The sequence below is a fragment of the Syngnathus floridae genome, chromosome 19, assembly GCF_059516105.1.
Source record: "Syngnathus floridae isolate MCC-2025c chromosome 19, RoL_Sflo_1.0, whole genome shotgun sequence".
Lineage (NCBI taxonomy): Eukaryota > Metazoa > Chordata > Actinopteri > Syngnathiformes > Syngnathidae > Syngnathus > Syngnathus floridae.
This window is the reverse complement of record NC_142431.1, coordinates 506,525-522,023: the sequence shown is the minus strand read 5'-3', so window position 1 is coordinate 522,023 and position 15,499 is coordinate 506,525. Positions and strand designations below refer to the sequence as shown.

Here is a 15,499-nt window from a genome sequence, read left to right as displayed (position 1 = left end):
TTGAAGACGGAAGTGCAGATTTTGCATTCGATTACACTTCCTGTTGAAGGCGGAAATGCAGACTTTGCTGTCGCTGACGAACTTGACGGGTAACCCAATCATTCACCGTGGTCGTTCAGTAGGAGGAATGCTCAGAAAACGTTTGCTTCTATTTTTAGAAAGTAACTGTAGATTTAAACGAGCGTTTCGGAAGCTCACCTAGCTAGTTAATTTGGCTAACTGTGACATTTGACCTCTCTCTCACTCACTCGCCGGCGCAAATGCCTCGCTTCGTGAAGTCAAATGACAGAGGAAGCACACGAAGGTAATTGTTGTCAAAAGTCAATTTTACAACAACACTTTGATTGTGTAACCATGACTTGTGTCTTTGACTGTGCAGTAAACCAAAGTTGAACTGGAGCTTCGTGCAGAGGTTCTGTAGCATCCTGAAGGTTCTGTTTCCATCATGGAGCAGCCCAAGTGTCCTCATGTTTGCCACACTACTCGCAGTGACTTTGGCAGGTATTAGGAAGCTCAGCTCACACACACACACACACACACACACATACACATGTAAATAATCAACACGACACTGCAGCTTGCAAAGCAGGAAAAGCGTGACGTCAAACATCGTGAACAATCATGTGATGGAATGACTTTTTGGGGGTGAGAATATTCTCCCCAGCTAGAGGTAACTGAACCTTTGAGAAAGTCGTTACACATTGTGAGGATTGTGTTGTAATCGTTACGAAATGAAGTCGATTGGGGGGAAAAGAAAATCACAAGACGCAGCTTGAAAGCAGAAGAGGAATCGTGTCGCAATTTTATGAATTCAACTCGAGGCTTTTAACCTTTGACTTTCTTTTACGAGCTCTTTCGACGTAACCATGCGCTAAGGCATCATTTTTCCATCCTCAAACCAGAACAGCTGATCATTTACCAAGTGGGCGTCCTTCCCAGCCGCTTCTACAACGTGCTGGCCGACAAGGACAACAAGAGCTTCAAGAGCCTGCTGCTCACCGCCATGCTGTTCATTGTGCTCAACTCCACCGTGAGTCTGAGTCGTGAAGACGGATGGAGGGAGGGAGGGAGGGCGGCAAAGTACAAAGTGATAAATTAGCTCGCTCTGGACAGTTGAAAAGTCTGGAGCAGTACATCGGCAACCTGATGTACGTGAGCTGGAGGAGGATGCTGACGGAGAGCCTGCACGCCGCCTACTTCCGGGGACGCGTCTACTACACGCTCAACGTGCTCCGGGAGGACGTGGACAACCCGTAAGCGTTTCCTTTCCACGCGACGTCTTTGCCGCGCTGAAGCTCCTTTGACCGGCAGTGACCAGCGGATCAGTCAGGACACCGAGAGGCTGTGCAAGCAGATGAGCACCATGGCCGCTCGGCTCATCGCCTCGCCCTTCACCTTGGCTTACTACGCCTACCGCTGCTTCGAGAGGTATCGCAAAGTCGATTTCAATCTCACTTGGCCAAAACGTGAACAAGCCCAAAGAGCTTTTGTGACTAGCCCAAGGTGCGGCCACAAACGGGGAATCGCTATCAAACTGCTTAATCCTTTGACTTTCAGCACAGGCTGGCTGGGCCCGCTCAGCATCTTCGCCTACTTTGTGGTGGGCTCGGTGACCAACAAAATCCTGATGGGGCCCATTGTGTCCACGCTGTTCGAGCAGGAGAAACTGGAGGGCGATTTCAGGTACCTGGCGTCCTCAGGAACGGCGGCTCGATGCCCGTCTTTTCTCCGACGGGATGCATCTGTTCCATCTTGGCGTTGGGCCCTTTTAGGAAATGGCAGCGGAAAGGGACGCGCTTTCATGAAGGGCAGCTTGTCCATTTCCTCCAAAGAGCCTTGCCGCTCCGACAAACAAACCTAAAAAGGAAATCCATGTGAGCACAAAATGAATACGAATACATGATTGCTTTGTCTCTCCTCCTGGTCACAGATTCAAGCACATGCAGATCCGAGTCAATGCTGAGTCGGCGGCTTTTTACAGGTGAGCTACTCCGCACAGTGTACGGAGGGAGGCTCGCCTGCCTACTCCCTGAAAGATGTGATCTGCTGCAGGGCTGGTAAAGTGGAGCACATGAGGACCAACAGACGCCTGCAGACTTTGCTGCAAACTCAGCAACGTCTCATCAACAAAGAGCTGTGGCTTTACAGTAAGCGAAGCGCGCACTCTCGCACACGTGCACGTTGACACAGCCGACGTGAAGACGCCGCCATATTTGTGTCCAGTTGGGGTGAACAGCTTCGACTACATGGGCAGCTTCCTCAGCTACATCATCATCGCCATTCCCATTTTCGGCGGGCTGTACGATGGCCTGACGCCCGGCGAGCTCAGCGCGCTCATCAGCAGGGTGACGGACGGCTACTTCCTCTTTCTTTTTAGGACTGACGCTCTTGAGCCAAGACTTTTGTTTTGCAAAAAAAAAAAAAGTCAGGGCTTGTTGAGCAAAATGTTTCACAATAGAATGCTAAATAGTGGAAATAGTAACCCATCTCATCAATTTGGATGGCTTGAGTGATAAAAAAAGTGACCGCTAGATGGCAGCACAACTTTATGTTGTTGTTGCTTGTGTGCAGAACGCCTTCGTGTGCATCTACCTGATCAATGGCTTCACACAGCTGATCGACCTGTCAACCACGCTGTCCGACGTGGCCGGCTACACCCACAGGTAGTCCGCCAGCCGTGCTTCCAAGTCGCCAGGAGGGTTGACGTGATTCGGCCTGTGTGACGGTCAGGATCGGCGAGCTGACGGAGGTGATGGACGACGTTCTGCGCCAGCAGTGCGACTACGACCCGGCTTCGGGGGAAAGCTACGACTTTGACAGGTAAAATATCAATCAAAAGGACTCCTGGTGAAGGTCCGTCCATCTTATTTTTTTCCTTCCGTCTTTCCGCACAGTGACTTCAACGTGCACGGGGGGCCCGTGGACACGGCCTTCATTGTGGACCATCTGTCTTACACGTCTCCCTACTCGGAGCAGCTGCTGGTGGAGGACCTGAGCCTGAGCGTCAGCGAGGGGACGCACCTGCTGGTGGTGGGCAACACCGGCACGGGCAAGACCTCGCTCCTGAGGGTCCTCAACAGACTGTGGGAGGCCAAGAGCGGTGAGAGATGATGTTGACTCACTGGTGATGTCACACGGAGGGAGGCCCAGTCCCCTGAAGTTGTCGGTGTTCCTTGACAGGTTTTGTCCAAATGACCACATGCTTCGGGCCCAGAGGAACCCTGTTCCTGCCGCAAAGGCCTTACCTGACCGACGGCACGCTGCGTGAGCAGGTGGCTCACCCCATTGGCTGGCGTTTGAAAATGGCAGAATGACAAACGTGCTCTCCTCTCCCAACAGGTCATCTACCCACTCAAGGACATTTACCCGCAATCAGGTAGCAAGGACACATCGGCGCCGTCCATCAACTCAGTACTTTAGCCGCCCGCCCACTGCAGGTGCAGTATGATTTTTTTTCTTTCCTCCCCCAGGGTCTGTAGATGATGACAGAATAATGAAGTTTCTCAAGATGGCGGGGGTGGTGAGTTTTGCAACATACAGAAGAACTCCATTCTAAAAGCGCCATCTGATTTGGACTTTTTTTGTCTTTGTTTGTTTTCAATCCTGTTGGACTGCGTTGCGTTTCATTCCAGTCCAGTCTGGTGAAGCGGACCGGCGGCCTGGATGAAGTGGTGGACTGGAACTGGTACGAGTCCCGCCTCGCCTCGATTTTTCTGCTCACGCATCATTTGCTTGCCTTTCAGCCTTTCCAAACGGGGGGGTTTTGACTATAAAGCTCAAAAGATGTCTCTGGCAAACCTGGTTGCAGGTACGACGTTCTGTCCCCGGGCGAGATGCAGCGCCTTTGTTTTGCGCGACTCTTCTACCTGCAGCCCAAATACGCAGGTAGGTTCAAGTGGTGAGGAAAAGCGAGGCCTTTTTCCCTTTCATGGCGCGCCGCCGTTGACAGTGCTGGACGAGGCCACCAGCGCCTTGACGGAGGAGGCGGAGTCTCAGCTCTATCGCACCTGCAAGCAGCTGGGCATGACGCTGGTCAGCGTGGGACACCGCACAAGCTTGGAGAAGGTCAGCTCTTCTTTCATGACCTCCGGCTTAGAATTTATTGAGCTTTTTGAAAACCATTTCAAATGTCCTTATCTAAACAAAATGGCAAAAGCAGGAAAAAAGTCATGATTTCTTTTTAATTACGTCTTTACAATTATAGTTTAAAATCATTTGATTAAATACGCCACTCACAAAAAGGGAGCGCTACTCGTCTTTTAGTGGAAAGTTAAGGCTCAACCTCAAACGGATTGCGTGGCCGCTAGACGGCGACAGAGATCCGGTGGACATACTTGTGGTTTCAGTGGGAAGCTGGCTGTCCACGTCCTTGTTTCAACTTCAGCCTTCTTTAGCCATCAAAGTTAGTTTGTTTAGGACAGCTGGGTGTACCTAATGAAGCGGCCTTTTTTTTTGGTCTCCTCCTCGTCCGCAGCACCACAACGTCCGGCTGAAACTGTGCGGAGGCGGCCACTGGGAGTTGAGCCAAATAAAAGGCAGGAGTCTCAGAGAGGACGTCATGTGACCCAAGCGCCTGCCACTGTGGACACGTTAAGAAGCGATACTCCATTCGGGGGGGTTGTTCACGTCGCTTAGTTCGAGGGCTCGGCCACAAAGGACGCTGAGACTCAAGTTGCTTTTTTATGGTGGCCATCCGCTGATTCCGTGAACAATTAAAACAAGTTACTAAAAATCGGAGTCCCTTTAAAAAGGTCCACCTTGAGTCTTCATGGCTGCTCCTGCTGTTTTGCAAAGAGGTCACGGTGACCTTGGATGATCTCCTGCACGGCAGCGGGATCGTCCAGCGTGCTGAGGTCGCCCAGGCCGTCCAGGTCTCGCTCCACCACCTTGCGCAGAACCCGACGCATGATTTTGCCCGAGCGCGTCTTTGGGAGGCGCTGGACGAACTGGGAGAAGAAGCCCAAATACGCACGTTAGCACCGCTCAAGTCCAGCCAGCTCCGGCCATTTGCAGATTTTCCAACAAACCTGAATGTGGTCAGGACAAGCGTACTTGGCGATCTTGTCGGATACGGTGTTGTTGATCTGCGAGGCCAGGTCCGCTTCTTGGGCCTCCTGCTTGAGGACCACAAAAGCGTAGACGCCTGCAAAGGAGACGGACGGACGGACGTCAGATGGGCACGGCCACCTCTGAAGCCTGCCCTGCCCTGCCCGGCTCACCTTGGCCTTTGATGTGATGCGAGCAGCCGATGACTGCTGACTCGGCCACGGCGGAGCATTGGTTCTGTGACGCACACCTTGGGAGTGAGAAGCTCGGGCCGGAAAGCCAAAACTAAGCGAAACCCCAAGCCTCGCCGAAAGACAACGTAATCCAAAGCGGCTTTACCACCACATCTTCGATCTCGGCCGTGCCGATCCTGTGCCCGCTGACGTTGATGACATCGTCCAGGCGCCCCGTGATCTGGTAGTAGCCCTCCTTGGAGCGATGGGCGCCGTCTCCAGTGAAGAAGTAGCCTGCAGGGGAGGGGCCGCATCACGTCAGAGACCACAACGGCACCCCGCCCGCCTGCCGAGCGAGCGAGCGAGCGCTCTTACCGGGGTAGGTCTTGAAGTAGGTGTCGATGAATCTCTGGTGGTCGTTGTGGATGCTGCGGGCCATGCCGGGCCAAGGCTGAGAGAGGCACAGCGCGCCCGAGGCATGGGTGGAGGTCACCGCTCGGCCCTGGAGGCGGACAAACGCAACAGCGCTTTTCAACAGCCATGTGAAATACAACAAATCCTGTCTGCTCTGCACTCCACATCATAACAGCGTCCATTTGGAGTTTGGAGTGTCTGTGTTGGCTAAAACTACTGGGAACGGCTTGGACGGAGGGTCAGATGAGGATTATAAAATAGTCACCAGCTGTTTCACTTTTGATACTCCTCTCTCCCCCACCACACACACACACACCTCGCCATCCATGAGCACCGGCTTAATGCCGAAGAAAGGTCTCATGGCCATCCCCGGGACAATCTCTGCGTGCGGCTCCGACGGCCTCGGGGCGATGCAGATGCCGCCCGTCTCTGAGGAAATATATATATACATATACTATGGATTTGTTACAGATAAGGAAGTCACTTTTTTTTTCTTTTTTTAAATCAAATGATCATACCCGCAGCAGAGTATGATTAGCGGAAAGATTTGGGTCATGCAGAAGGGCGGTGAGAAGTATTTAGCAGCTTACCCGTTTGCCACCAGGTGTCCACCACGGGGCAGCGTCCCTCTCCCACCACGTGGTGGTACCACTCCCACGCCTCTGTGTTGATGGGCTCGCCCACTGCGCAGAGGACATTGGGAACATGCTGCCGTTGACTCCAAACCACCCGAGCTGGACATCTATCCGTGCGCGCGTGCGTGCGTGCGTGCGCTCGCAGGAAATGAATGCAGTAAACACACACGAGCCAAGTAAGCGCTTCCGTGGCCTTGAAGGAGAATTAGCACTCACTCCTCATCTAGTGGCCGGGAGCCAGACTTCAATAAATCAGCGCCACCCGATGCCGCTGGCGCCAATTGGGAGTGCGGCATTTCTTCTACGTTTCAAGCCACGACGGACAGCTTCTGCTTTCAACGTCAGCGTGTGTGCCCGAGTATGTTTGGCAGCGAAGCGCATATGCGAGGCGTTTGGGTCGTACCGGATCCCAGCGTCCGGAGACTGGAGCGCTCGTACTTGCGCACCCACTGGTCGCCGTACTTGAGCAGCAGGCGGATGGCGGTGGGGGCGCTGTAAAACTGGTTGATTTTCAACCTCTCCACCATCTCCCAGTATCTTCCTGCCAAACAAATAGAAACAGAACACTCCACAGGGGTTTGGAGCATGCGACACGCAACCCGACAGAGGTCCGACACGCTCCTAATTTTAGCACTCGTTGCCGTCTGGCCATCCGGGGTGGAGCGTACCTGGGTGGGGATAAAGGGGCGTGCTTTCAAAAAGCACGGTGGTGCCCCCGTTGGCCAGGGGTCCGTACACGGCGTAACTGTGTCCCGTGATCCAGCCGATGTCCGCCACGCAACCAAACACATCTCCGTCGTGGTAGTCAAAGACGTACTGGAGCGAGACGTAGTAGTACACAACATGAGATTTGAGATGAGTCCAGGTTGAGTGCTACTCAAAAGCAAGGCCACAAATATTCTTGGTCAAGATGGCCTGAAGTAGCAGTGGGAAACTAAACTACGGGTGAGGCTTGATTGTAGGGCCACATCTGATGTGTCAAGTGAGTGTTTCTTCCGACCGACTGACCTTGTGCGTGAGCGAGGCGTACAGCAGGTATCCGGCCTGCGTGTGGACCAGGCCTTTGGGCTTCCCGGTGCTGCCCGACGTGTAGAGCAGGAACAGGACGTCCTCGCTGTCCATGGCGGCCGGCTCGCAGACGACGTCCTCCGACATCATCTCCTGTGATACGGAACCCGTTGGCGCGAGTCCTCGCTTCATCTGCTTCATCTTAAGGTGCTCTCACCTCCTCCATGTCCACGTCCTTGGGCGTCATGGTGACCGGCGTCTCGGTCCTCCTGGCGACAAACACCTGGCGCACCGTCGGGCAGCTGCGCACCGCCTGGTCCACTGTGGCCTTCAGGGGGGTCACCTTGCCCCCTCTCACGCTCTCATTGACGGTGATCACCGTACTGGATTGGGCTGGAAGGAAAACAAATGAAGGTGAACTTCCTAACGTGTCCCATCTTCCGGAGACTTGTAGGATTGTCCTTGTGGTGGTTAAGTGGTGACGCCCTTTTGGAAAGCCTACTCAATACGTTTTATGAGCGACTCGCCAGTCCTTTACAATAGGAAGACGTTCTCGATGAGGCCGCTGTCCTGCAGTAAATAATCATCAGATGAGCAGCTATATGGTTCCCCATCAGATACACGGCGCAATAAAGATGAAAGATAAATACAAGATCAACTGATAAAGTCAATAAAGATTGGCTGTTTTTTAACGCTCGGCCCGCGATAAGCATCTTTGGCCCGGATCGACCTCTGGACCCAAAGGAGGCCGAGCCGAGCCGAGCCCTCATTCCTCTTATTTGCAACACACACAGCACCGTCCCGCATGGTCGGCCGCATGGTAAATACACACTCGACTGATGCAAGGACTTTGTTAGCGTTGATGAGTGTGCCGAGATCTACACAAACTGTCTACAGACAGTCAGAGTTTGCACTTTTTTGACTCTTACCAGTTGGCAAAAAATACTTCTTTTATTTATTCTTCCACTTGAGGGCAAAGTAGAGTTACTTTTGCATTCCAATGTTGCTCTTTGCTCTACACCGCTTGAGGAAAGGCGACTTCCCTCGGCCGTGGGCACAATAAATGATTATCTTATCGTGAGAAGAAAATGGTGAGCTATTAAGTCCATGCGGGGCTATTGAAATGTTCTGAAAAAAAACATTGGTGAAAAAAGTGAAGAAAAAAAAAAAAAAACCACTCCACCATCAATTCAGTCGAAATCACAGGTGTCAAACTCAAGGCCCGGCCAGGGGGCCAGATACGACCCGCCACATCATTTGATGTGGCCCGCAAAGACAAATTGTGCATCAAATTCCTGTGTCATGACTAGAATTGCAAATTGTCTTCACTTTTAATGTCTTTTTGTCAAATATTTGACCAGTTTTTACTTGTCTGATTTGAAAACGAGTTGTTTTGTAGCTTTTACTCGATATAATATGAGGTGCTCTTACATTTATTTAGTTTGGCCCTCCGAAACAAGCTATGACTACAATGCGGCCTGGCAAAAAAAAAAAATGAGTTTGTCACCCCTGTCACGACTCGTCCCGGGTTGCTTTGTTTGTTACCATGGTTTCTGTTGGCGTCGCCCCTCCCCTCCCCTCCCCTCCGCGTCACCTCAATCAATGCAACCGCGGTCACCTGCCTCTTGTTACCCATCTTGTATTTAAGTCCTGTCTGTGTGTCGCTCCCTCCGGGATCATTGCGTATTAATGTCATGATGTCTGTTTGGTTGTCGGTGCTGTCATTGATAATGTCACCCTGTCATTTTGTTTCATGTCTTTTTCGCTCATTCTTGTTGTTAGGTTTTGTTAGTGAGTTACTATGTCAGTTTACCGAGTCTGTATTTTGAGTTGCGCCAATAAACCAAGCTGGTCCGAGCTGCACTTGGTCGCCCTGCTCCATTTCCACTCCGATTGGTGACAACCCCTGGTTTAAATCTAGGCTCAGGGTTTCAAAGTAAGCTTTCATACTAGAGTTAGGGTTTTGAACTAGGGTTTAAAATTTTAAATTTTAAAAATAGATGTGTTATGTAAGGCACGCATCTTAAGCTCGATGCATTAGAAAAGTTGCGGTGCTCGCAACGCTCACTTTGTGGTCCACTCTGAATTGGCAATGATTTGGCATTGCGGCAACACAAGTCAAATTGGTCATAAGCGGCGCTAACATGCTCACCATCTCGGATTCGCTCAGCCAGAGCCTCCGCGCTGAAGCCCGCAAACACCACGTTGTGCGCCGCTCCCACGCGAGCGCAGGCCAGCATGGAGGCCACGGCCAGCGGGCACGGCGGCATGTAGATGGTGACGCAGTCGCCCTTCTTGACGCCGCGGCGCCTCAACAGGTTGCCCGCCTGGCAGGTCATCTCCAGGAGCTGCCTGGTAAGCACAAGCAAATTTGGGCTTCCTCCATTTTTTGGGGATGAGCAGAGCCAGACTTTTGGGTTGTTGTTTTTTTCCACTGAAGCCTCTCCCAGTTGACGAGAGGTGGAAAGACAAGCGAGCTAACCGACCTGTAGGTCACCCTGACTTCTGATCCGGGTTCATCCCTCTCCCAGATGAGGGCCACCTTCTCCGGGCCGCTGCGTACATGGCGGTCCAGGCAATTCACTGCAGACAGTCCAAACAGACAAGTGGAAAATAAAAAACCTGTCGGAGTGGTCCTGGCTTGGAGTTGGCAAGGTGCCAGAAGTTAAACTACGCAACACTGACGTGGAGCAGCAGCAAGCACTTATACAACCAAAGACAGCTCGAGCTAGGTTAGAGAATATGCTGCAGTTTGACACTCGAGCATTCGTCGTTTTTTCAACACTTTCTAAGACAACCAGCTTGTTGTGGTTGATGTTGTGAACTCAATTGTTGAGCAAAACGCGTCACATTTCCGAAAGTGCACGAGCGGTGGTGCGTTCAATGTCAGCAAGTTTTGAGTCCATGCGAAGTCAAGCTCCTCACCGGAGACGTTGAGTTGTCCTCCCTGGAACCAGCTGACTTTGCCCCGCTCCATGTCGTACTCGAGGACCCCGCGGAAGGGGCTGATCCAGTCGAGCCGGCGGCGCGCCACGGCCGCCCAGAAGCTCTCCTTGTGAGCGACGGAGAACTCCTGGAGCCCTGCGCGGTCCCGCACGCCCTGGAAGCCCGCAGCCTCCGGCATGAACGCCGACACTGCCTGACTCTTGCACCTCCAGCCGACTGTCGACGCGCAGGCCGCCTTGACGCATCGCTGGGAGAGCCACATTTTGTCTTGGAGGGAAGAACGCAAAGAGGAAGAAGCGAGCCGTGCTGAAACGGGACAGCCAATCCGCGCGCGGAGCCAACTTGGCTTTAGTTTCCCGAAACAAGCGGCTCCATTCCAGGAGAGGAGAGGAGAGGAGAGGAAAGGAGGGCAGGGAGGGCTGGACTTGCTTTGCGTGGAAGGAAGGGCGGCGCAAGCGCCGCCAGAGCAATGCGCCCACTTTCTCCAGCAAAAGCACAAACCCCGAAAGAGGAAACCTCGTTGGCAGCCAACACGTTTGTTAAATATTCCATTTTAATCAGACCGCTGATACATACACTATTTACAAAGACAAACAAACACGGAAACCAAATACATCTGTCCACGTTGATGCTTTTCACATTGACGGTCGCTGCTCTCCCGACTGAGGCTGTCAGAAGGCGAGGTCAGAGGTCACAGCATGACGGCTGGGACTCGCACAGCTGCTGAGCCAAGTGTGAAGAGCAAACATTCGACCTACAGCTGCAGTCAACCCTCGCCAGTAGCATTTATCGGTGCAGACAAACCACATGATTTCTTTTGGTCCATTCTTATGCTCCTCATGGACACAAAGCGGAGGCTTGACTGTATGTACAGAATGTGAGGCCCGCAGAGGGGAGGAGGAGGCGGCTCCTCCATTCTTTTCAAGCCAGCTCCTGACCCGTTACGCGCTTTTCGAACGTTCCCCCGAAACGTTGTCAGTTGTCCGTCTCGTCCTCGGTCGACCCGCGCTCGGGTTCTCCCGTGCGTCGTCGCGTGCCCAGCATCTTGGCGCTGTGCTCTTGCGCCTTGGCTCGCAGCACGGCGATGCTGTGCACCCGCAGTTCGTCTCTGTCGCCGTCCGTCTGCTCCTTTGCCTCGGGCGGGTCCGCCCTCTGGTGCGGCGGTGGCGGCGTGGCGCCGCCGCTGCTCCTTTCCTCGGCAGGGCTGCGCGGCGTCTCCACTGACTTCTTGTGCATACCTGAGGGATGGACGCAATGTGTTACTTTGTGGCAACTTTCCTCACTTGCAAATGCAGATTGAACAAGAACGGATGCCTCTTAATCAATTACGAGCCGCCTGATAGATTGCGCCCAATCGATTGACACAAAGCCAACGGGAGATAAGGCTCTAATCTCCGCTAATGAAGTAGGATTATCAGCCAATTGACTGCTGCCGCCTTATCGAGCGCTTTGACACTCTCTGGCCTCCCGTGGGAATCCACGCCGGCGCTCAGATTAACACATCCGCCGATGATGTTTTGCCAGTCGAGCGAATTTGCAAAATATTGTTGGATGCAAAAAAAAGGAATGAGGAAAAACATTTGGTTGAATAGGCAAGGCCAAAAATGTGGTCGTGAAAGTGCCAGTGACATAATGAAGCTACCCTAGTGGAACGCAAAGACACTTTAACACAAATGTAGAGAAGACCAAACAGCGAGCCTTGCGCAACACCACGAGCTCACAAATGCTTCAAATTCTGAGCACAGAGCCGTTTGGAATGTCCTCGGGCTAAAAGTGAGTTTCGTTCCTAAATTTGGGAGCATCGTTTATCCCGCCGCCGCCGGTGCCGCCGCCTCTCACCTAGTAACCAGGGAGCGTAGGACTCAGTGACGCCCTCCTTGGCTGATTTGAGAATGGACTCGGGCAGCGGGATGGAGTGCCGCACCATGGCCCCGTACAGGCCGTATTCGGCCATCACGCTGCTGCGGCCCCAGCACTTCTCACGCTTGCGCCACTTGGCCCGGCGGTTCTGGAACCACACCTGGGACGGGAAAGGAGGACACGCTGAGCTTAACCAATGCAAATCATCATCCAATGATCGACAGTGTTCATTGACGGAAACATTTTTGGGGCTACTAGCTATGCTCATTTGGAAATCCGACGGTCTCTCTATCCCCGTTTTGCATGCTTGCAACATGTGCACAACATGTGTGCGTGCGTGCATGCACCAGGAATTCATGCGCATTCTTCTCCTCCTGAGCCCAGATTGATTTTTCACACAGCCAGGCCTCGTAATAGCCTGGGTGAGCTCGTGAATATGGATGAGCCCCGACGAGCATCATAAAACGGCCCGCGAGATGGAATGAGATTGTCGGCGTAGCGTGTGCGTGCGTGCGTGCGTGCGTGCGAAGGGACGGGATTAAAAACGATCAAAGCGGAAAAGCGGGAAAGCCATTGAGGTAGCTCTGATGATAACCTCCATCCTATAAAAAGACGGGCCTCAGATGAGCAATCATGCTTTTGACAGCAGAGCGCTCGCGCGTGTGTGACAGAGAGGTGACCCCAAGGGCGCCCGGGCTGATTGAAAAATAAGTTAATTTCCAGGCCCCATCCGTGGATGAGAGACAGGCCGTGAAATATCAAAGTGGAGGGAGGGGGGGGGGGGGCAGCCAGGGAGGAGGAGGGCTGATCACCTGCTAATTCATTTGGGTGTCGTTTGGTCTCACGTTATCGATTATGATGAACGATTGAAATTTGCTTCAACCGTCCATAACAAAGCACTACGTCGGTGCTAGCTTCTCTATGGTGTTTACAGTTATGCGCTTCAAAAGTTTGCAATCCACAATATGCAGTTTTTTGCCCTGTATTTTTTTGTTTGGTTTGCCAGTGAGCTTCTACCAGGAGCACGCTAAAAAATGGAGGCAGAGTCACAGCACTTACCTGTATTCTGTCCTCTGGCAGCTCCGTCTTCATGGACAGCATCTCTCGGGCGTAGACGTCCGGATAGTGGGCCTCGTTGAAGGCTTTCTCCAGCTCCTCCAGCTGATAGGACGTGAAAATTGTTCTGTGTGGAAAACAAAGACAAATCCAAATTCAAAAGAATACTTCTAGGCACATAACATTTTCTCCAGCATACATCTTGAATGGATGTTTAAATGCATATGCAAATACATGTAAACATTTTGGAGATATATTTTTTATATACCAGGATGACAGAACAAAGGAATAAAATGCATGACAACTCCGTCATGCCTCCTCTTCCAAACTGCATGCAGGCTATAGTGTAGAAAGTGGCATGGATTTGATTTGTTTTTTTTTTTCATCAATGTTCTTATTTTTACCTGTGTCGTCTTTTCTTTCTTTTCTTGCTTTGGCTCAAGGAAGATTTGGAGAATTTTTTATCACTGGTGGGAAGACTCATGTCATCAGAATCTGCGGGAAGAAATTGAATTTTGACACCCGAGGATTAACGTTTGTATATTTGATAGCATGACAAAGAAGTTGATTTTATATTTCAGTCTCATCTTTCCTGACTGTTGTAATGCAAAAAAATAACAGTCAATGTGAAAACAATATTGGAAATATTTCTGAACATAATGAATTAATCTAAATACAGAAGGTGAAAAGAAATCTGCAGGCTTAATCAGCTTCGACGAGTCAAATTCATCTCGGATTTATTTGTGGCCGTCTGCTTAATTCCGCCCATGCTAACCTTTAAAAAAAAAAAAAAAAGTAAAAGCTATGACTGTAATTTGAATTGAATAAAGCTTGTAACAACGAAAAACGTCTGGATTAAGACATTCAACGCGATGTGTAAATGACGTTCAGACAAACGCCTGCAATATTTTCTCTTTCGTTAGTAAATGTGCCAAGTGTTGCTAATTTTTTCTTTTTCTTTTTTATTTTGGGGCATGCAGCACTCACTCACTCACTCACTCACTCACTCACTCACTCACTCACTCACTCACTCACTCACTCACTCACTCACTCACCCGAGCTGGCCGAGTTGTGCACGTCGTGCATGTGCGCGTTGGCCCTGTGCAGCGGCTGCAAGTGCACGTTGTGCGCTTCGGACAGAACCTCCAGAAAGGCGGGCTGGCCGTAGAACGAGTGCACGCCATCGGGGCCCAGCAGGCCGACGCCCAGGCCGCCCAGGCCGCCGTGTCCGAGCTGGGCCGGGCGGCCCGACAGGAGGTGGCCCCGGTGCGGGAGGGCCTCCAGGGGCCGCCTCAGGGCGGCGGCGGCGGCGGTTGCCACCGGCACCAGCGGCGGTGGCGGCTCCTTGTTGAGGCCGAGGAGCTCCTGGATGCCGAAGCCGGTGCGGCGGTGCGCCGTGGGGGGCATCTTGCAGGCGGGGGTTGGCTGCTGCTGCTGCGGCTGCGGCGGCGGCTGCTGCTGCGGGGCTCCGACTGGTTTCTGCTTATTCTCCGTGGCCGAAAGCACGGCGCCGTCCTTGCCGGTCATGATGCCGCTCGCAGATTTCACTTTTAGTTTGCAGTCGGGCGGGATGCTCCTCTTTATCCGACAACACACACACACTCTTGGACGCCCCCCTCCACCGCCTCCACCGCTGCAGCAGCAGGCAACAGGCGGCAGCCAATCATGAGCGACCCCACGTTGAACTTTTCGTTCTAATCACCCCTTTATATTATTTTGATCACGCCTCAGTTATTATTGTTAATTTTTTCGTTCCGTGTTGAACATTTCGATTTGTCGTTTTCCATTCAAGGTTAAATAGTAAGGCAAAGAGAAGCTTGTACTTTCCCCTCTTCATGCTTGTGTCACTGGTCATCATCGTTGAGCTCATCTGATGGAGCCAATGAGGCGGAACAAGCTCGCAAAATCATTTGGAAATTTAGCAGACATCACATTTGGACTTTGTTTTGTTTGGGGAGAATGGCTCAATCTGGAGCTGCACATTTTTAACCCCAAAGCAGATTTTTTTCCCCCCAAACTCCTTAGATTTTTTTTCTTATGTCGATGTTTTATTAAAGGGCATTAATTGTGCTGTACTAGAATCTTGGGCCTCGGATAAAGAAAGAAGGCGCATTTTCAAATACGTTGTGCTGCGATAAAAATATTAAGCACACTCGCAGCATGCTATTGATTGAAAAAAAGATTCACTAAAATTTCAAGTGATCATATACTATCTACGTGTTAACCACATGGCAAAAAAAATCAACTAAAGTAACACAAAATAAGGTACTGTTATAAACATCAGCTATAATTACAAATATATGTAAATTGTTTCGTTTTTTGTACCGAGACATTGCAAACAATTACAAAACATTAATGTAA

The 15,499-nt window shown here is 51.5% G+C and overlaps 3 protein-coding genes across 3 annotated transcripts; 1 reads left to right on the top strand and 2 right to left on the bottom strand.

Moving 5' to 3' along the window:
- Positions 1-55: 55 nt before the first annotated feature.
- On the top strand, positions 56-4,732 carry abcd4 (ATP binding cassette subfamily D member 4). The gene is made up of 19 exons (XM_088361690.1): positions 56-304; positions 380-501; positions 903-1,030; positions 1,114-1,253; positions 1,312-1,428; positions 1,558-1,683; positions 1,931-1,981; positions 2,053-2,147; positions 2,224-2,345; positions 2,572-2,663; positions 2,731-2,820; positions 2,895-3,100; positions 3,181-3,272; positions 3,340-3,376; positions 3,471-3,520; positions 3,633-3,685; positions 3,809-3,885; positions 3,950-4,065; positions 4,475-4,732. Exons 1-19 carry the CDS (start codon positions 261-263, stop codon positions 4,562-4,564), a joined length of 1,848 nt encoding a protein of 615 aa, XP_088217816.1. The 5' UTR covers positions 56-260; the 3' UTR covers positions 4,565-4,732.
- acss1 (acyl-CoA synthetase short chain family member 1) lies at positions 4,163-10,640 on the bottom strand. Its single transcript, XM_088361689.1, has 14 exons — positions 10,202-10,640; positions 9,763-9,859; positions 9,429-9,628; positions 7,494-7,669; positions 7,277-7,429; positions 6,937-7,084; positions 6,672-6,809; positions 6,224-6,316; positions 5,950-6,062; positions 5,595-5,721; positions 5,386-5,513; positions 5,220-5,283; positions 5,028-5,143; positions 4,163-4,946 (listed from the first exon to the last, which is right to left on the bottom strand). The coding sequence occupies exons 1-14, from the start codon at positions 10,482-10,484 to the stop codon at positions 4,767-4,769; spliced, it is 2,016 nt and encodes a 671-aa protein (XP_088217815.1). The 5' UTR covers positions 10,485-10,640; the 3' UTR covers positions 4,163-4,766.
- Positions 10,641-10,757: 117 nt separating this feature from the next.
- On the bottom strand, positions 10,758-14,895 carry LOC148381307 (visual system homeobox 2-like). The gene is made up of 5 exons (XM_088361691.1): positions 14,194-14,895; positions 13,543-13,633; positions 13,142-13,265; positions 12,062-12,242; positions 10,758-11,460 (listed from the first exon to the last, which is right to left on the bottom strand). Exons 1-5 carry the CDS (start codon positions 14,663-14,665, stop codon positions 11,198-11,200), a joined length of 1,131 nt encoding a protein of 376 aa, XP_088217817.1. The 5' UTR covers positions 14,666-14,895; the 3' UTR covers positions 10,758-11,197.
- Between the last annotated feature and the right edge of the window lie 604 nt (positions 14,896-15,499).